This window comes from Aphis gossypii, chromosome 2 (assembly GCF_020184175.1).
Source record: "Aphis gossypii isolate Hap1 chromosome 2, ASM2018417v2, whole genome shotgun sequence".
NCBI lineage: Eukaryota > Metazoa > Arthropoda > Insecta > Hemiptera > Aphididae > Aphis > Aphis gossypii.
The window spans coordinates 21,161,565-21,185,065 of record NC_065531.1 but is presented as its reverse complement, the minus strand read 5'-3'; the positions used below and the strand labels follow the sequence as shown (position 1 = coordinate 21,185,065).

The window sequence follows — 23,501 nt, the reverse complement described above, 5'->3', positions numbered from 1 at the left end:
GTTTAGACGACACATATTGTATCGTTTTATATAGTATTTGGACACTCCGTCGAGTATTTCAGGGGATCGCGGAAGAGGATCTGATATTTCGCCGTATTCGTAGTCAATACCGGAGGAGATGCTCGGCTGCGCGTACCAAATATATTATATAAGTATCCCGAAGGCGACCGTTTGGCGTGTTTACGCGGAATTTGTTGACAAAATGTATAGTGTATAAACGTATCAAAAATATAAGTATATAAGTAAAGTAAAATATATATTTTAAATATTATATGTATGTTATTGTTGTACCGTTTAACAAAACCTTTACAACTTTTGTTTATTTTGTATACAATACGCCATTTTTTTTTTTTTTTTTTTTAATTTAATTTGTTAACTTTTTATTAAAAGCGATATTTTAAGCTAAACATTACTAATATTACATTATATTTTTCATTTAATATTTTATATACTTTCTTTATATATATATATATAAAAAAAAAGAAAAAACTTAACGAGATTAACAACCCAACATCACTGGCACCAATGTAATAAGAAATAATAATACAATACAGGTATAGTATAATAATTTATTATAATCAAGTTTTTTTTTTTTACCTACTTATCATAGTAAATCGTGTATCACTAACTTTTCAATTTCGTAGCTTATCAACTTTTCCATTAAGGAATATTTATCTTATTTTATTATTTAAGCATAATTTGACTAAAACATTGTTACCTCGAGTAAAAGTATCACATTAAATGTATGTGAAAATATGCAAGACGATAGTACTTGGATATCTTTTTAAGTTTAATAATCTCTGCAAACAGTATTTTCAACATAGGAATCAAGCCGAAATCAAGAATAGAAAAAGGACAAAAAAAAAAGATAACTTTTCTTCATAATCAGATGATTTCCGTTAATACACCTATAAGAATCTAGACGTTTTATATTTTAAGCGTACCAATCGATAAAGATTCAATAAAGTAGATTTGAAATCGTCGTGAACTCAACTCGTGATCAACTTAACGGAATTTTTGATTTGTTTGTTTAAAGTTTACAAAATATTGAATACGCCAAGTTTTAAAGTTCTTATTACTTTGCAGGCGTGACTGTAGATAAAATCAAAAATGTGTGAAAATAGATTTCAAGTAAACTTAACCAAAAATGCAATTTAACTACTTTCGTTGCTCTCAAGGTCATTTTTGATTATTTATTCTTGATTGTAGACTAAACAAATATTTGGCATATAAATCATATTATATTGATAACAATATTTTATACCTCGAGCAGGTTCTTAATTATTTATTTCATAAAGTTTTCTCCAGATCTTATTATTTTGATAAAATATAGAATTCTAACCTAACCCACGGTTGTAAATCGTTGATAAATAGCTTTATATAATTAACTCGTTTGTCATTTTGATAATATTTTTGAACTAAGACGAATACTACTTAATATTTTACTTATGGCTTTTTTAATTTTCAAAGTATTACTGTTATTTAGTTAATATTGTTGTTGTTAATATATTATGTATTATATTGTATATAGCTGTATTTTTATGTTTTATCTATGTGAGTACGTTTTACTTAATAAATAAATAAACGGAAAAAATGGTACTTTTTAATAAAACTGATTGGTTTTGGTACAATAATACAGTATATTATTACTCTCCGTCAAACTCTATATGAATATTTATGTATACAGACTTAAAAGGTGTTTTTAAAGTTTCCTATAGAATTACACGTTTTTTTTCTTTTTTTTTTTTTAGTCATGTCACCGTTGTAGTTTACAAGCCGTGTAACGGACACGACTACATACGGGTAGGACGGTTTAACGACACTCTACGTGGGCAAATTATATAGATAATAATATTGTAATGACGTAATCGGCCGACGGAAGTTTAAAACGTTAGCGCAGACAGCTTTCCGCGTCCTGTTTAATAACCGTAGTCGTTATACGAATTTATAATATTACACCACTTCGGTCGTAACGATAAATTGGACTTTTGTGACTGTCCTCAGGTTCGGTTCGCATCGATTCTCCTAAACTCGCTATTACAGGTACCTAAGTATTCACATTTCGCACACACACACACACACACACATAGCTGTATAGTAATTATTATTGAGCGCAGTGTGCGGTGCATCGCGTCCGCTGCAGTCGTATAACATTATTTATATATTATTACACGAGGCGCGTATTATTATAATAATACGTCTCGGCCGTATATATTGTATATAATAATAATAATATAAGAGTAATAATATTATGAATTATGATGTACGCTGTTATATTACTGTATAACGTCGTCGTCGTTAAGTACGACAATTAAATCGCACTATACATATATATATGTGTGTACATCGTGTGTATATATTAGCATAAACTAAACGACAAGCGCACCGCTGTCGCGTTATCAATGAAACGCGATCGGCCACAGTCGTAAAAAGACGTATAATAATATATATATATTAAAGACGATAGTATTATTATATTATAATAATTTAATAATACAATATTATCGCGTACGTTCGAAACGATGAAGGCCGTCTCCGATGCGACCGCCGCTGCCGTCGCCTCGTATATCCGCCGGAAACAATAATTCAAAGTTCGAACGACGTGCCATTACGGTTACTTTTTTTCTTTTTCTTTTTTTTTTTTTTGTCCGCGGCGTCGTCAAACACGTAGGTATTCGTACCAGACGGCGGTGGCAATGTATTTTTGTAATTTATTACGTATGATATTATTTTATTATGGTGTATAGTACACATGGGCACATGGCGTATAATATTATATTATTTAAATACGAGCGTTTACCTGTAGTATATAGCTTATCGATTGCGAATATCCACGATAAGTAGTGTAAGCGTATTAAAAGGAGGGGGGAGTTTGTAAATTTTGTTTGGCACGACCGATATTGTGAATTTGGGTTTAACGTGATAGGAGTGAATTTTCTCGAAAATAAAAATCATTTATCAACAGATTTAATGGTAAGGAAATCGTCTGTGTGTGTGTTTGTATACGTTTTTTCTTTTACGGTATTTTAATTTATGATCCCGCAAAATATTTTAATTTAAAAATACTCACGATTTGCGGTTATAAATTCAGGTACAGTAAAAACTACGAACAAACACAGAAAGGAGAGTACATCCGGTGTTTTATTAAAAGTTAAAGTGGGGCCGTGGGGGGGTTTGATTTTCTCAATTATTGGGCAAAAGATTTATATGTGACCGTCACTAAGCAAAGTACCTAATATTCTTACTTTTAACTTTGATATAAAAAGTCCACTGTCACTATAGAATCAAGATTTCTAATTCCAAATTGGTTCTAACGAATAATGAATGAAAATCTGCCATGTTTTATGTTTATAAGATATGGATACGACACACGTACAAGTAATTGTATCTTTTAAACAGTAAAAAGTTCGATTATATATATATTTTTTTAAACGTTATATTTTAATATTTAATACTTATAAAAATGATAAAATATTGAAAGACGTACCATTTTAATAATATAACTGACCGTAGTGATTTATGTTCATTGCTTTGTTATGGTCGTAAAACCGTTTGACGGCTCAAGTAAGAGCTGGCGTAAAACTAATTGCATGTTTCCAATGCTACTAGTTCTAGCCAGTCGAGTTATGAGTAATTGGTATCTGAATCGGAAATACGACGAGTGCCAATACATACATATTAATATTATATATTATATTCACCGTTTCATAATTATTCGATAAGAGAAAATAGATCAAAGAAAAGAAAATCACGAGAGCCAATCTCCTAATTACAGTTGACTCCGTAAATATAAGAGTAGAATTCCATCAAGCGGTTCGCCCCGCTCACGAGTAAGCCACTTGTCGAGGGTAAAACGTCAGACTTACGTGTTCGTACACGCGCAGTCGGAAAAATACAGTAAACATTTTCAGATGTCGACCTTTTATCGCCGATTTAATCCGTGTTAATCCCGCGCTCCTTTCACGAACAGCTGTCTTCAGGTGATGTAGACGGTACACCAGTCCAGACTCTTTAATTATAAATCCTTGTAGTACTTTTGCGTCAACGAATCCGCACGTTATTGCCTACCTTAAGACTCCTCTTAAAACATTAGATCGCATAATATCAAAGATCCTCTTTCCGCGTCATCGCCCGTAAACACTGGACAGAAAATAATATTATTATAATCGGAATAACTCGCAGATCGGCAACGACCGCGTCGTGTTTTATTGTTGGGCGTGTGGCGACGATTTTGAAATAGAAATAGAAATCGACGCCGACTGTATTAATACTACTGTTCTATAACCGGAAGCGTTAAAAATAAAAATTTTTGTTGAAAAATAATAATTATTATTATAAAACGAAACGAGACAAGCGAGACAATTGGTCGCGTTTCACGATATGACGTAGGGGCGTCGGTATTCGTTAATATACGAATATTATAAAACATACGCAATTCGCGCGATGTAGGTAGGTAGGTTGGTATATTATTAAAATACGTGAATCATATCGTCGATTGTTTGAAAATGATTATAAACCGGAACACGGAAAGATTTAATAGATTTACTATTATGTGGAATGATTGATCGCTGTTGTCTATTCAATAGTTTTAATACATATTTATTAAATTTGAAATGACTGCACAATAGTGTAAGTTCGTGAAAACCAATAGGCATATAGTTTACTATTATAATAATTACATATTATAATGTACGTCTTTGGCCGTATTATAATTACAACAAAGTAAACTGTTAATAAAAATAAATTTTATTTTTTTGTAATTTTTATTATATTTGGAATGTAAAAGAGACACGAACTTCCAACTAAAAATTAATTTTACGATTGAAAAAAAAAATATTAAATGTTTTATGTATATTATTATTGTTACAAAACAAATTATGTGTACCTACTACTGATGTGGTGTAGTATCAAAAGCTTGAGATGTTCGTACCTGTAACGTTGGAATTCAAATAAAAAAATTTTCCGACATAAATAATATAATATTATGATATTTAAATAACTTAAATTCAATATTCAAAGTTAAATAAAGCAATTGAAATCAAACTCGTCAAAAAAAAAAAATTATAATAATAATTTAAATACCAACAATGGAATTTTAAAAAAAAAAGAAACACAAAGTAATATAATTTATTCGTTGGTTTTACAATAAATGAAATTAAAAAAATATATATATTTAATTAAATTCGTTCGGTTAGGAAAGATTGATTCTTTTTACACAGTTTAATATGTACATAATTATATTTATGAAGTTAATATTTGTTATTAACCTTTTCATCCGCCGCGAAGCGTACAGATATATATTATATTGGATATGTGAAAAAAAGCTTAACGTATTTTTTTCAATTTTGAATTTATTTAAGTAAAAAATTAATAAATGTTATAATAATAGCGCCAACATATATCCTAATCTCTAGTATTATTTTTGTTTAAATCTTATTTGTGTGTTTATACAGTTTATACGTATTAATTTTACATACTCAAGGAGTAATATAATGTTTTAAGAAGATTAATAATTTAAAACAGGTATTACACGTATATATATATATATTATATTAGGAACTCATCTACCCACGGAAGTTACACACTGCAACGAGTATCGCGTTCGGAACTTATTTTATCGTAAAATAAATAGCTACATATATAGGTAATGGATATGAATCCGATAAACTGATGACTTATAAATTATAATTTTTACGATTAATATTATCAAGTTCAACGTAGATGGTTGACAACGCTCGACCTTTTTGTTTTGAATAGTTCTGCCGAAGCCGGTAATACGTTTCGATACAATTTATTAATTAAACTTATAAGTCGCAAGCGCATATAACGGTCTTACAATTTTCACGGTAACTCCTGTAGGAGTGAGTTTTTTGAGAAAATCTCACGTCGAGATTATCGACCAATGCACGATATCATTCAACGATTATCAGAATAATATTAATTATAGCATTATTCAAAATCACCGCGTAACTATTTTACGTCGGCCGTCCGAAATCGGCTTTTACAACCGGATAACGATGTGATCGCAGTTGCGTTTCATCTCGTTTCCGATTTATGTTACCGATATACATATCTCACCGGTTCTACCCGATTTGGGAGGGGACGTGAGTCGTCGGTCGTTTTGCACCACCGTAGAGTTGCGTTTCACGTAACCGCGACCGGATCGGTCGAGAGACCTTTACCTGGGTATGTTATATCGTAGTCATTTTGGTTTTTACACCGAACGAACAATATCCTTCCGGTCCGTAAAAACAACTATAGGTACACTCGACGAGGCGGAAAAATATCGGTTTGTATTATATTATAATATTATGTAGTTAGGTACTCACCTCGTGCGTGTCCGTCGTCGCGTGAGGACGGTTTGTCGTCATCGGTCGTCTACACTCTGTTTGTGTGCGCCGGATAGAATAATTTTATTACTACAACACACAATTTTTACGCGATATCACACGAACGCGTGTCGTGTAATTACAATTTTTTTTCGTCGTCTCGTCTCGTGACAATATTATATATTGCACTCGCGGTTACGCGTCGCTATATACGAAACGGCGAGGCGACTGCGACTGCCGTCGTCGATGCCACCGCCGCCGCCGCAGATATCCGTTGGCGCCCGGCGTTTAAAAATACACCCTGTGCGACGCGAAGTCGTCCCTACTTTGTCGCGCGGCTCCGGGCGGCGGCGGACCGCACGAGAAATTATTGCATCCTGTGCACGCGACGACGCGTCAGTCGGTTTCTTCTCCTCTAGTTTTCTTCGGGGAGTTTTTTTATTTTCATAATTTTTTTTTTTTTTTTGTTTTTTAAACTGGCGCGCGTGCTCGTGCCCCGAAAACTTCCGAGCGTCGTATTTCTCCGAAGCTCCGTCTCGGCAAACGCGTGTGCGAGTCTGTTTTTTATATATATATACGATTCCGAAACGATATAGCTGCAGGTCCCCCGCGAATGCGGTCCTATCGTATAATAAATAATAACGATAACTGTCGTAGTCGTAGTGATAGTGATGAGGGGAGGGGAGATAAATTCCGAGTGTAAATATAGACCGTTCGTATATACGTATTGTGATGTGTTGTTATATAAACCGATGTCACAATAAGGCTTGCCAAAAACGCATCCGCAAAGTAAAAAACCGTTTTCCGTATTTGATTTCAAACAAAAAGACGTGTTATGCGTACCATACCCGCGTGCAGCGAAAGTGAAACGGAATGCAATTTCTCACTATAGTACAATAAAACCGAGTGTGCATTAAACGAGAAAACCCTACAAAAATGTCGATTAAAGTTTGTACAATAAGAACTGCGTATCTATATGGTTTGAAGTTGATTAAAATACAATACATATAACATACAATACTTGAATGTTTGTACCTAAATATTTTTTTTATATTATACGGACGGATCAATACTGCACACCGTATATTATCGTGTTAAATATTTAAAACGTATTTTAAACTTAATAAAAATAATGTCTAACACTGTTAACCATAGACCATATTATTATAATTCGATTATTGATGATTCAAAAGTGTGATATAGGATTATTTACTGTACCTATAGTTGATTTTTTTTCGAGTAATTTTTTATTAACGTTCCTTGTACTTGTATGACATAAGTAGTAGGTACTGGCGTACTTGATGAATGTATATTTGTAAGAAATAAGTTATTAATTTGTCTTCCTCAACATTGGCCGCAATAGTTTAATACGATTATAATCTGGACGGTTTGATAAAACTAAAACCGACAACACTAATGGCGTGTTTGGCACGCGTATCTCCGCGAATGGAAAAAAAAAATGCTTCTCTTCCGTAGACTATACGGGACGTAAAAGCGTTCTTCGCATATGTTGCATGCCTATCCCTCTTATGTAGAACCTAAGTATAACTGAAGACGATTGTCGGCATGGTACTCTTATACACCAAAACATTTCGACAAAATTCGTCCGTTCGACGTGGAGCATTTTTACGACGTTTACCGCCAACGATGAGGCGCAGATCACAGGGAGTTTAGTAAATTAAATTGCTTCCAAAACATCCATTTTTAACTAAATTTAATTATTTATTTTTTGGGGGGAATAGAAAACTCGAGTTTCGTTGTCCCATACACAAAGACGAAAAGAGCCAAATGCGTAATTTCAGATTAAGGCAAAGAACCGAAAAAAAAGTATATTCAGATCATGTATTGTATTTGTACAACAATTGTCTACAGTATAATACGAATTACTAGAACACTAGATTGTCCGAATGCTGAACGAATGCCGGATCAGAAATGTGAATTTTACAACGATTTATTCTATTTTTAGTATTTTCAGAAATACATTTTAAACGTTAAGATAATATACAGTCAATTTATTCCAAAACATAAATACGAAAATATACGATAGTTAATGATATTATAATAATATAAAATTTATGTATTATTATTATTAAAATTACGTTATTTGCGTAACGATTATTCAATAAGATAGGTAATATTATTACCTCGGCTTTTGTTAAAATGTTTGGTAGATCATTTCTTTTGGTCTACCCAACTTATCTTATCCAACATAAATGTTGCCCGTGATCGGCGCGGATGTACGACGGAATAAACGTTCTCTTAAATAAGTGTGTAGACGTCGTTTTTTGTATCACACGTCGACATTCGGGGCTGCTTGCGGCGCAATACAAACGATAGAACACAGCTGTATGATTGAAATAAGGTTTTTTTTAGTGAAACCCGTAACACACTGCTATAACAACAGTAATGACAATAACGCAATGCGATTTTGGTCGTATGCATTTGTTATTATTATTTATTTATTTATTATTATTTTTTTTTTATCGTGTACACAAAAACAATATAAACATAATATAAACATTTCTACGAAAACTATTACAATATACGGCACAATAATACTCAATCGATTTTATGTACAAAAACAAGGGGAACGGCAATGACTACCCGATTTTTTTTTCATAAACTATAGTTATATATAATAATAATAATAATAATAATATTTTGAATACACCAATAATAATAAATGTTTATTGAATTTTACATAATTGTTCTCTGATTTAAGACGTCTAGATTTTAAAGTATACTTTTTTGGGTATAGGTACGCGATCGATTGTATAATGTATTAATAGTGTATATGATGTTGACAAATTAAAAATGTATAACATTATAGAGTGCATGATTGGAACCACTTGTTGAGGTAAAGCACATCACTATCTGCCGCCGGAAGATTTAAACGATTTTAGATTTTCTTTTCCATACACGTACATAGGAGAGAAGCATTTTAAAACTATTTCGAAGGCTACAATAAACTGTTTTAAATCGATAAAAAGCCGTTAAGCCTTCGGATTTGACCGAAACTGTCAGATTTAAACAATAATAAAAAATAAAAAATAAATTATATATAAATGTATACACTGTTTATAGTGCTTATAAGAATAACAATATTATATAAAGTCAGCCTTTCAGTCACGAAACCGGAAAAAAAATATATCGAAACATTTAAAAGTTTTGATAGTGAGAATATTATAATAATAAAAACAAACTCGTTAAAATCTATCCGTTGGGTGTCTCAGAATCGCGTGTAAGTTAATCGCTGTTGTCATTATATAACATTAAAAAAAAAAAAATTATTATAATTATAAAAAAGATAAATAATGACAGTAGTAATAAATAAATATATATATATAATATACTGGTGACATCACTTTGAAGCGCTACCGGCAAGGGCGCACGCGATCCGCAAATTGTTTGATTTCGTTTTACATATTTTTACACTTTATATATTTATTATTATATTAGTTACAAATATTGTAATAGTTGTACACGACATAGAAACTAAAACGATATTTTTAAGTAAATTATACACATTATTATGATAGTATATATTATGTATATTACAATAATATATTATAATATAATATTATGTACACGTCGCGAGTATCGCAATTAAAACACAAAATCTCGACAAACGTACAATGGCCGTTTTATAATATTTTTCGCAATCGATTTCGCACGAATACCGCAACACAAGACGAACACAATATTTTCGGTATTTCTGATCGATTTTCGAGTGTTGTTATTGTTGTATATAATTTTATTATAATACAACGTAACCCGCAAAACGAGATTGTGCGTGAAAGGAGGAAGTTCATTGATTAAAAGCTTATCGTTTCAATAGATTATAGTTTTTTTTTTTTTATAATTATTACAATAAAACATTGTTTGCACATACACAAAACGCGCACACATAAAAACCGTGAACATAGTATAATATTTATCGTATTTTTGTGATATTATAATAATTATTATTATGTACAAACATCAAATAAATATTTTTCATTTTATTATTATATACTACAATACAAATTATTAATAATAATATCAAATCGCGTCGTCGATATTTGACTCCGTCGCGTTCCGATGACGATTTAAATTCATAAAAAAAAAACCTTCGAATATTACAATATTAAATTATCAATAATAATTTATTATATATACATTGACATCATCGTAGTACGTCTTATTATTACGTGCATACCTATAATAGTTCCGAGAATTTCGAACAATAATGTTTATTTATAATTAACGAACATTTTTTTCTTTTTACAACACCGACGTATTATTATTGAATTGCAATAATATTTGTATTTATGTATACACGATCGTGCGTTGATACGTCGACGTATTCTTTGTTCAGTCTCCGGTCGAGGTCCATCCTCGGATCTCATTAAACGGAATCTGAAACAGGAATAATAATCACGTTAGACACTGCACACACTTAAGAGCAGAAAGTAAAAAACATGCATTGATGGTATTTTACAATATTTTTATGTTTGTAACTGTTTACTCGCGCGTTATCGAGACCGCGAGTTTCTTGCGTTGGTATAATATTATATTGATCGATTCCGTACACGCGTGTTTGCACGAACGAGCTTTTGAGACTTATTTCCTAACCATAACAACAAGTGTCGTTTTAACGTAAAGTCGAAAGATTCGCTGATTAAAAATTGATAAGTTTCGATAAATAATCTCTCATTGAACTCGTCAAGGCTACATGCTGATTATACAACGTATTTGTAATTATTATTATTGTTGTATTATATCGACCACCGCGTCTCTAGACACAAAAATGTAATCTTAATTGTGATTTTATTTAACAAAAACCATGAATTTTTAACAACATGACGTGTATACTCATCATCTTTATACATTTTAACCGTTGGTTAATCATGAAACTGTTTATGGTTGTTAAACGACATTGTATAACAAAAACGAAAAAACGAAATACAGTACTTAAACAACGCACAATGTTTTTTTAATTATCAGTAATACAATTATGTACTAACAAATCGTTCTTTTATATTTTACCATAAAAACTATGAACTCATAATCTCATATTGCACTGATCGATGTCATACGTATAAATATCTATCTATACACATCACGTCTGCACAATACAATATTCTACTTTTTGGAATAAAGTAATGACATTAATAACATAGTACACGATTCAAACCGATATTATTGTGGGGGGCTTTTTTTTCTCAAATATAGACGACTAACGTATAAAAAATAACATATATATATATTTTTTTTTATATATAGTTTTTAATGCACAGAATCGTGTCTGGTTACTGCTGCGGCCTCGTTAGATTATTAGAGACAATATTATATTAGTACGGAATAGTTGTATAGAATATCTCCTGGAATAATAAACGTTTAAAAATCTAAATTTACAACTATCCACAACAACGGAGTCGAGATTGTTAGCCAACATTTCAGTCGGGTTTTCCACCGTCCCGCGTGCCCGCGACATCGTAAATCGTCGGTGTTCGCATGTACAGCGCGTGTACCACTACATATTATAATATTATACGTCTCACTATTTAGTCGAGTGCGATAAATAGCTCTCCGGCGCATTTGCAGGTAAAATACGATATAATATGTTACGAGAACGTCGCGTGTCGGCGAATAGTTTTGAATCTCTCGAGCTCGTTGACAGCGCGGCGCACGGCTCCTCGAAATACGAACGCGGCGGCAACAATAACAATATACCGAAATTAATTTATTTAACTCGACAAATCCACGTCGTCCAATCCGTGTGGAGTAAGACGCGTGTCCGTATTGTTGCGATGAAGTATGAGAGCGGTAATCATATTAACCGTGGCAGATTCGAATCAACAATCCGGAACTGACGGATAGGTACTACGATAATTGTGTATATTAATTTGGTAAACTTAATTCCCTTTGTTTGTCGTATATACCTTCGAGACGATAATACGCCAACTATAAGACGAAAACGAAAGAATCTCAAACGTTATTGTTACTGTAAAACGAACAAAAAGAATAAAGTTTTACTTGAGTTTTATAATCAGCGATATCGTTCAATTAATTTCGCGTTGCCGTGTGCGTGTGTGTGTATAGTTATGATGATGACGAATCTGCCTTTTAACGTTCAAATTGTTAAATCACTAACGACATTAACAATCGGTTTCGTATTGAGAACCTACTTGCTTAAAAGTTAACAATACATAATGTCAGTCGCGAATCGCTACAAGTGGAACACTACTTGACTTTTGTACTATAAGTCATTGTATTGTGTCTCGCTTTAATAATCGACACTATGAACTACCCGAGAACTTCACCGATTCAAAAGTATTTTTCGGTATTGATTTAATAAGGGCACTGTTTTTAATCATAAAACTAAAGTAGTACAGAATTCTTATTGAAAATATAAAAATGTAAATCAAACACAATTCGATAAATGTTTTATTAATAAATTAAAATAAAATGTTTTAATATTGTCTGTTTAGTGTTAAAATATTGTACTAACGCGATTATACAATAACACTGCCAAACCGTACTATCGCAGGAATGTACCTATATTGCCTATAAAAAACGCCCGGAAACCAGATAAAAATTATTTTTATTATTATCGTACTTTGTGGGTTTTTTTTTTTGTTAACGAACGCAATACTTTTTTTTCGTATTTCCCTGCTATTTACTCAAGGACGTTATTTACATGGAATCACTCGAAAAAATAATATACATCATTAAAAACTGAGTTATTTTCATAATAATTTATATAAAAATAATATATTAGCCCAATACGGATAAATTATTTTGATGATACCGATAAATTATAATTAATATAAACACAATCAGACATTGTACAAAATGTCATTTTTGCTTATTATTATTATTTTTTTTTTTTTTATGAACTAATTACCGTATTAACTTACCGTGTACAATAAGTATCATAAAGAATATTTATAATATGGTTAAAAATGCAATAAAAATAAAAATAAAAAGTAACTCCAAAGATACCTATTGGAACAATCTAAAAATATTAACCGTTAATGACAGTTATAATAAAACAATACCATTAGCAATAGAGACTTTCTTTTTGGTAATCGTCCAAATAGCGTTCGGAAACAAGTAAATTATATCGCAGTAAGATAAACAAGATTGGGATTATCCAATATACGTGTAATTTTATTTTTTTATAGTCTAGTTCACGAGAAGATTTTTAATTTTATTATATAATTAAAATTCATACTGTAGTTCGAATATACTGGTTAGCGCCTACTGACTTTATACAATGTAAACAAAATCATATTTGTGGTATATGTATGTTGTTTTTTTCTTCTGCGAATACAAAATAATTATAAAAGTTTTTATTATTTTTTGAAATTGGATATGGAATTACGTCATTTAACATTGAACCTATTACGTGATAGAAAAAAAGTTTTTATTTTGTCCGACAAAAACTCGTCTCGTATTGAACCTTTTTAATTAAATTGCTTGGACTCGATTAGTTAATAACTCATTTCGGATGTATTTTAGTTATTTTTAGCTAACATACCGGTGGAATACTGATCGAAACGTTGATATATACCTATCAACCGTAACGTGCGGTACAGTATGAAAACGAATGTTCCGACTGGCATTTAAAAATCAACAACGCGGGTCAACTGACAAAATACAAAAATATACTTGAGCGAGCAAAAGAAAGGTATCGGATGAAAAAAAAAACCTAACTCAAGAAGAAATTATTGGATCTCTAGGAAAAAAACTGGGCAAACAACCCACAGTTGTAAGGATGATTTTTAGAATTGCGTTGCGTACTGCGGCACGGGACACTGATTTTCAAGTCATCGATGTAATAACAAATAAGTATCATTATATAGAGTACTTATGTTTATTTAGAAAATAAAAAAAAAAACAAAAGTAGATAGTATATTTAAACCAAAAGACTGAGGTCTGTAAATAAGGGTCCAATGTCACTTGTTGGCCAAACCGGGTAGAAAATAAATTCGACTAGGTTGTTCGAACAAGGAGTCCTCTCATTATAATGACGTATATTATACATATTCAACGGACTACTACAATACGGAGATGAGTTTATAACATATCGGCGACCGTTATTTATAATAACGGATTTATTTTCTTCGACCTACAACTGCCACAACAACTTCTCGTATTTATAATTTGCGATTCGACCATGGGAAACATATTCTTTTCAATATTATTATTTACGTATTTATCAATATTGTAATACTTTTGTGTAATCTTTCATGCGAATTCTGCGAGTACTGTTTTCGATCGGTCTAAATAGTACAGCTTAAAGTGATTGTTTTTATCGTTATAAGAATGCTGTGCGATGATCAACGATGCGGCTGAATAGACTATAAGAGGGTTGGGTTGATTTTTCTCTTCCTATATTTATATTGTATAAAACGTTGTACTCGTCGAAAGGTGAGGTGAAAATGCGATAGGTTATTGATGCGTTATTGTGTGTTTAGAACTAAGATACGAGAACAACAACAACAATAATAATAATAATAGTAATAATGTATGAGCACCGAAAAACGGATTTTGCACAACAAGCAATGAAAAAACGGCGAAGGAGAACTCTACATTATTATAGTCCAAAAATAATATGCTTTTAAACGTGTTTTTGACAATTCATATAGTTTTTTTCAACAGAAAACGAATAAACACTACGCCGAATTTTTCTTAAACAAATTCGATGTAAAAAAACCTATTTATTCGAAAGACAGAAAAAAAAACTTTTCTATTTAAACAAAAACGAACAACGCGGTATACACTCCTGCATTATCGCTCACCCCATATCGATTAGGTTACGCGTAATTCATACAATCGTCGAATTTATTTTCACGACGATTTGAATAATATTATAATCGTTGCACAGTGCAACGGCTGCAGCGGAGTATATACTCACTCTCGACATTGGGTAGGCGGCGACCGTGTTTAATACACTCGCAATAACGTTGTACGCGCATAATATTATAATAATATATACACTTTTTTTTTTTTCAGATATATAAGTACGCATATTACATTTAGCGGTTTCGCGTGTGATATCGGCACAGACCGGGACTTCCGGTCCGGGGAAGACTTAAGATTTATCGTCAGCGGTGGCCGCGGCGGTATAATAATACGGCCAGACCGGTTGGATCGGCGGCGCGGGGAGAGAGCGTGGGCCGCCGAGACACGCGATTTCCCGGCCGGCGCGAAAGAAATTCATATAACATAATTTATAATCGTTTGCGTCGTGCGAACGAAACGAGACGGCGGCGAATACAAATCTCCAACGGATGTGTATATTATTATTGTGTGTTTACGAAATCGCACGCGTGTTTACGCCCAAGTCTGCGCGGCGTTGGGGTTTTGTGAAATGCACAAGACGAGAAAACGGTCGACGACTGTAATGACGTTTAGGTGGGTTCGATGACGGCTAAAGTTCGAGTGCTAACCACCTAACGTAAATGCCAAGAGCAGATAATCGTTTTCGTTTGTTTAAAATCGTGCTGTACGGCCTGCGTAAATAGGTTTTTTTTTTAAATATAAATAATATATATGAATAGCGACGGATTAAACTGATTGAAATAACAAGCAGATATAATAATTCCGTCTCGAGACTATAATAATATTATAATATTTAAAAAAAAAAAAAATTAAGAAGTACGAAATTCGAGCACGTAAAACGAATAAGAACAGAAAGTTTGCAACCGCTATACATATCCGATTAAAATACTATTTAACTGATTAAAGATAGTTGTTTTGTATTTTCATTGTTTGAGTTTAGAATGATAACATTTACACACTAAATATTGTATTTTAACAATACGGTTTTTGGTGTTTGCAAGTGCTCTTTGCTCATACAGTATGGTATCGACAATTTAGAATCTAAGCAATCGATAAATTGCATAATATCTATCCGTCGATCGTTCAGCTCCTCTATGAGTAATGGGCAGTTATAGTGGTACCCGAACAGAGGTTTCTTTACCATCATTCAAAAATAAGTAATCGCATATAGACTTCCGAGTAAAGCATTTGATGAATTTTATGTTACTTGACTTCTGATACAAATGTATATATTATAATATGCTATTAAGCGTTTCCCGCCAATGATAATAAAAGTCATTCATAGCACAGTGAAAAAATAAGAAGAAACAATGATAACTGTCAAACTTTAATAATTGCATTCGAAATTGTTATATAGTCACACAATACATGTATTTTTTTAATAATTTATTTCTACGATAATAAAGAAACTCTTGCAAGACCTGACAAGTTCACATAATACAATTAAATATTCTAACACAGTATCTGTAAAAGAAAGTTTATAAATTATAATATATGCGCAAATATTTACAATATATCGTACTTAATACTTATATGATATACATAACCAAATAAAATTAATTTTTGTACAAACATAATTTAAACATATTATATTATTTTGTAAATGTTTAAAAATTTTATTGTTTTTATCACGAACAATTTAAAATTTTATTTTCAAAAGTATCTATAGAAAATACAACTATTTGTGCCAATAGCATATTTTTAGAACAATAAATGATTGAATAGACATTGTGTTAGTTCTTTACATTAGACACCTAATAATTATCTTGTACCTATCAAGTACCATATTAAGATTTTATTATTTATTTTTGATAGTACAGAGATTTTATATTACATTTTTTTTTTAATAATTTATAACTTTTTTTCGAAGGCTCAAAGAACCATCGAGCGAATCTCGGTGAATATTTTTAAGGTTGTACGTAATTTGTTAGCAACACACTAAGACACGCTTTACAATTTTTGAATTTTAAATTTGCAATATGTTACAAAACGTCTTGTGTTATAATATATTGCACTCACCCGGTACAACTGACCGAAAAAAAAAAGATGAAAATATTCATATAAAATATATTTTTATTATTATTATACGAAAGCTTTCATTCTGTTTACATAATGGCTTGATCGTGTGTTTTATGCGTAGATGTTTTCAGAACAACAAAAAATAAAATAAAAAACAACAACAAAATCTACAGCATATAATTATTAATTCTAGAGTACGAATAATTAAAAAATACGGGACGGTAAAAAAAAAAATTCACAAATACTAATTACTCAATTAGTGAATCCTCCTGGGTCGCTTTGTACATTTATTTAACAATAATAAAATTATAATATTATATTTGCGGGATAACTCATCGGCCTATGTATAGGTAAAATCGTCACCCTATTTTAATTATTTATTGGTTGTGCATAAAATTTTAAATCTTTTGATTTCAAATAAAATACAACCTACCGTGACCAAAACGATGCAGTATACAATATTTTATAATTGTTGCGTAGCACAATTTTATTTGAATAACAAAGACGATACGATGTCATTGAAAGTTGATTTGCGTGTTTATTGACACAGGAAAACATAAATTATTGTTTAAAAAAAAAAAAAAAATCCATATTCGTACATTTTAAAAAACCTTGTTTGTTTTCATTTCACGCGGTCTTGCCAAGTACCTACTTACAATATGTAACATATTACGGTTGTGCGCGGTGGTTTCGAGGTCGGTAGAAACAGAAATTGCTTATTACACTATTCGAAAGTCAACATTTTCATATTTATTTAGGAAGCTAAACGGTGAGCATTGATTTGACTATTTCCCGACCTGTTTGGAATACGCAAACGACATATATTATTATTATTATTTCCAGTTCTTATTTATGGAAAATGATTAGAACCCGCTGAAAAAGCAGATAGAAAAGAGAAAAACAAAAACAACGTATAAATAACCCACGAACGTGGACCGAATGTTTATGCATTCGAAACACATGTCGTTATTCTCACTCGGAAAATTCGCATGATTAAATTTTGTCCGGTTTGTAGGTCACCGCGCCGGGGGCAGATTTCATATTTCGCCGTACATCGGATCTTCTAAGAAACAACGTATAACAATAACGGCTGAATAACATATAACAATAAAATAATAATATTATATTATTGGAAAAAAAAAAAAAAATTGGCGAGACGGCAAAAATAAATTTATCGCATTAACACGACAATATAACGACAGTAGCACATTATTATAGGTAATCCTACCGTGTCGCGCCAATTCGGGTTATGTTTTGCGGAAAAATTAAAGGTCACCGCCTTATAAGTCATGACATCGGTAGCGACGTGGGATGAACGCGTGAAATGCAAATTATCGGGTGAAAAAATTTGCACACGTTTTGTGTTGTTGTACTCGTGTATTATAATTATTTCTGTACAGAGTGATTCATCAATCATCATGCTCATACCCCATTTTTTGTTTTATAAATAATTAATAGAGTATTTGGTTTCAGAAATTTTTAAGTATACTGACTATAATATAATATCTAACTATTCATTATTTTTTTTATATCACTCTATATAGTGTAGATCATAATATAGATGGCTATGACGAAATTTTATTCTTTGATAGTTTTATCGAAAACATAATGATATGTTTTTTTTTTTTTTTATAAACATTTAAAGTGTTATTTGATAATTGATTAATATTACGATAATATAATACAGTATTAAAGTAGCTGGCAAAATAATAAAACTACCTATTTTATGCAGCAGTCTTCAGAAAATTAGCCATGTTAAATATTTAAAAATACATTCATGTTATTTTTATAAAGAATTATTATATGACGAGCTTGTAACGAAAAAACCTGAAGATTTGATACGTATACCAAATGTTGAGCGTTAGCAAGTTTTTTAAAAACTTTTTGTATCTAAAAATTCTTTGAAAATGAAATATTTCTGTTTTAAATTAGCGGGGGCGTCTGAACTTTACCTAGCATAACATCATACCTCTAATTAATGCATCTTCGTATTGTATCATATATTTCAGTTGTAAGTTGTAACTCATAAACATACACTAAGAATATAAAATTAACTAATGTGCCACATTTTCTTGTCAGCTCTAGATAAGTATTTTAAGTGTAAAATTAAAAATTTTTATATTGATTACATTGTACCAAAAAAAAAAAAAAAAAACATCATCATTTAAATAATGACTGAACTGCAGATCAATATATTATGTTTGGTATAGTATTATGCATATATTATTAAAGTGTACTATTGTTGTAGTAGTATTATATGTGTATTGTTTTTATTTTACTCGACTGGATATTAAAAGAGCAATAATCAATCGATAAAATTCTCTCACCGACATTATTAGTATGTTTTGTAAATGAGAATTAACTTACTCTGTGCCAAATATTCTATATATTATCATAATTTATAATATATACCTACTTAAAAATGGTATTGTCCGTGATTAATTTTTTTTTGATGACTAAAATAATTTTAAACTATTTTATTGCATTATAAATATTTATAGCTGCGTTGTACTGTTGCCATATTAGATGCCGCCACAATTGGTTTAAAAAATTCAAACAGTGAAATAGTGGTGCTTATCCCGTGTGATTAGCAATTAGTTAAAATTCTTATTTTGTTATTTATTTATTCATTAGTAAATGAAATGTCGCTTTTTTAATTATTAGCAATAACAATTAAATATATTATTAGTAATTTGTAAATATAAAATTGAACCTTGCACAGAAATATAATGTATCGTAATAATTGATTTGGGACTTTATTTTTCGAGGAATTTTACCTTATTTTTACAACCATAACAACGGTGGTTATTATTTATTATGATATTATAATGTTTTAATACCACGTACTATAACTGTAAAATATATCACGATGTTTGGTATAAATACGCACGAAAAACCCAATTGGTAATTTGTTTCCTTTTTTTTTTTTGTTATAATCCTATAACCAGGTTGTAGGTTAGAGTGACCTCTGCGTTACTCAATGACTATGCTCGGACTAGCAAATCATTATTTTTCGTTCACATTGAATTGAGTGTCGGATCGGTAAATATGTCATAATATCACAGTATAACTACAACTATGTTTGGTATTTTACCTACTACTATATCGTAATATTGAATTATTCTTATAAATTAAAGATATGTAAAGTACTTTAAAAGTATCTAGATTCAAGATATTAGATGCATAAATTTTATCTTCTATGTCTGTATAATAAAACTGAGTGTTTCCTTTTGCATGGAAACAATAAGTGTCCTCTTGAACTACACAACCGATCCGTTTGAGATTCGTCATAGCCATTCGTCCGGATCTTAGTAGACTTACATCACCTAAGTAAGGTGATTTTTTAGATTACCAACAGTCCTGGAAAACCCCTTGAAATATTTTCATTTCTTTCTGTGATCGTAACTTGGACAGAAATAAATAAGTCCATATAGTGTTAACTGCTCGTATTTCGAAATACTGTCGCAAGCAGCTTTTCAATGATATCCTCTGATTTTTTTCTCTGCCATTACTAATAATTTTGTCGACATTTTTCGTCATATACCATATTACAACGGTTCATCAACATGTAGTTTTAAATATGCTATTTTAAAAGCGCGTGAAAGTGCATATTATCATGGCAAACTTATGACTAAAGACACAAGATTGTTATATTTAGACAATTTTTTTAAGTTTACTTCAACAGTAAGATGTATGACGATTTTTCTTAAATAAAATTAATGAACTAATAGATTGTTTGAAGTGATTTTTTTTTTATTCTAGTAAAAGGAACAAAAACATAATTAAGTTCCAACCAGGATGAAGTTAACACCCACTAGTAGAAAACAGACGACAGAAATAAAGTTTTAAAAACGAATTGAATGTAATTATATCAGCTATAATTATAAGTACCTAAGTATAATATACTTAATAATATAATTTATATTAAAAAACTTAAATATAAATAATTTAGAAATAAGTACTTAGTTTCTGTAGGTGTCTAATTTCTTAATTTCTCTACGTAAAAAAAAAAGATTTAAGATATAATTATAAAAATTCTTTAGAAACAATTATTATCGAATTTCAAAAGACACAAAATCTAAACCTATCTAGCAAGTACCTGCAAAACTGTCTATTCCATTATATTATAATATCATAATACGTGTACTCTATTGTTGCCCGAAGAAGACTACCGAGTACTGTTCATGCGTGTTATACGGGGAAAAAAATCCAATTTCAAACGAAACTGGCTGCAACGCGTGAGAGTTTATCCTGTTATTTTACGAGTAGATTCCGAGAATATTCGCGACAGTTAACGGACTGCGACGTTCACGATAAATTATGTTATTTTATGTTATAAATAGGTAAAAATATTTAAAAAGTAACTAATACTAAATAACTTAAAATGGTTTTATGCATTTTTAAGAATAGTAAAAAATATGTACTCTTTTTTAAAATCCAAGTGGCTTTTATTCAGTCAATTTTGAATTTAAAACCATAATTGAAACATCAAAATTACTTTAAACAAATAGACACATCCAAATATGGTGTTCAGAATAGGTGTTGCTATTAAAAAAAAAAATAAATAAATAACATGACTGACCAAAATAATAAAAAATTTGAAATGTATCTATAAATGTGCATTTATATACCAATCAGCTTGTAAAAAAAAAATCATCCAATAATTATTTCAATACAATCCAGCAGAGAAACACACTGTATAATATATTATTTTTTAATATGATATGATATAAACATGTGTGTCATCAAATTTTTGGAATGCAGTATTCAAATCGTTTCAAAACACCGTCATTTGATTTATTAGGCAATATAAAGTATTATTACTATTAAGAAAATAAATTGAGTATTTTTTATTTTTAAACTCGCGTTAAATCACGGCTATAATACGCCTATCTTCTTGTTGGATATAAATATATTTAGTCGCCCCCTCTCTCTTTCTGGATTAACTTTTTTTTATTTATTTACTTTTTATTGTTATCTTGTCATCGGTTTTACTCGTTGCCAGTAGGCAAAGATTGTAAATAATAGTTACTGAATAAAAGAAAAACTATTTCAGCTGTGTACCGATTCAATAAATATAACTAACACAAACACACGGGCCAAAGGTAAAAAAAAAAAAAATATTTCGCTGTTTAACAATATCGACTTTTGCACTTACCGAGTGCCTGCAAAGTGGATTTTTTTTTTCAAACGTCGAACAGTTTTTTCCTTACTAATCTGGTAAATAAAATATCGCTATTTTTAGGGTGTTTATGTGTGTAGGGGAAGGGGGTAGCACAGAACAGTCGGGATTTAATTTTGGAAAGTTTTGGCGTGAAAATGAAACCGTATATCTCTCGCGATGCGGATTTTATTGCGCTTATGAATAAATGTTGCACGACACTCACATTTTATTGATAAATTTCGCTGCACGTAAACTTATAACAATAATTATTTTCATAATCATTGATGAATTGCAACCGTTTGAATACGATGTGGCCATGAAAAGAACAGGCTAGTACAACTGGTCATAAATACAAATCTGGATGGTTTGGTTTGTTTTGACTGGCATGAGTGAAAATGAAACATTTTTATTTTTTATAAATTTAATAACTGATAATGTGTTATAGTCAAAACTAAATATTTACAGTCTGATAACTTTGACAGCTTTAATTCGTGTTATTTTCATCAGTATTATCAGCGATCTGTTCATTAGTGCTGTTTATAGATTCGTGTTCGATATAGTAGAAGAGGATTGAAATAGAGATTGGCGCATACCTATTTTCGGAGATGAATATGTTCGTATAGATTTTTTAGACGGAAGAGAATTCAATATTTGATAATAGCGATCTGATGCATTTACTGTTTACCAACTATTTTCGTTATTAGGGTGGTCAAACAGTGACTTGTTGTCCGTCCGAGATATATTAGGTTTAGTGAGAATTAACGACGGTACTGTTTTCTTAGTTTGACTTAGTTCATGACTGGGTTGTTTATTTTAGATTTTGAATTCATTACAAAGATAAGTTGAGCGATAAGGTGGTCTTGGATCGGTAACGACCTCGAGCAGAACGACGGTCATTTAATTAGATTATACAGTGTTGTATTATTTATTAATATTTGTAAACTGAGCGATTAGAAAAAAATAATAATTTTCATAATACTAATAATGGAGTAGAATGATTTTTGCGGAATTGAAGTGTTAGGAAAACATAAATCTAACACAAACTGATATTGACAATATTCTGCTGCAGTGGTATTTTTTACTAAAAAACAATTATTTTTGATAATTGTGTCCAATGTCCAATGAAAAATCAAATATAAGTTTTGAAGCTTTGATAT

At 30.8% G+C, this 23,501-nt stretch overlaps 2 protein-coding genes across 4 annotated transcripts in view; both read right to left on the bottom strand.

Moving 5' to 3' along the window:
• The window catches only part of LOC114132258 (protein TANC2), a 178,723-nt gene extending 172,174 nt beyond the window's left edge, over nt 1-6,549 (bottom strand). For 2 of the 3 annotated variants that reach the window (XM_050198950.1, XM_050198951.1), the window contains exon 1: nt 6,330-6,546. In XM_050198950.1, coding sequence (XP_050054907.1) covers nt 6,330-6,371 — 42 coding nt within the window. In that variant the 5' untranslated portion in view covers nt 6,372-6,546. Of the gene's footprint in view, nt 1-6,329 lie in introns of all 3 variants that reach the window. The other variant, XM_050198952.1, reaches the window with a different exon arrangement.
• A 3,511-nt stretch (nt 6,550-10,060) lies between these two features.
• LOC114128601 (uncharacterized) overlaps nt 10,061-23,501 on the bottom strand; it is a 134,167-nt gene continuing 120,726 nt past the window's right edge. The window contains exon 9 of the mRNA XM_050200460.1: nt 10,061-10,727. Within this exon, the coding sequence (XP_050056417.1) occupies nt 10,717-10,727 (11 nt within the window). The 3' untranslated portion in view covers nt 10,061-10,716. The remainder of the gene's footprint in view (nt 10,728-23,501) is intronic.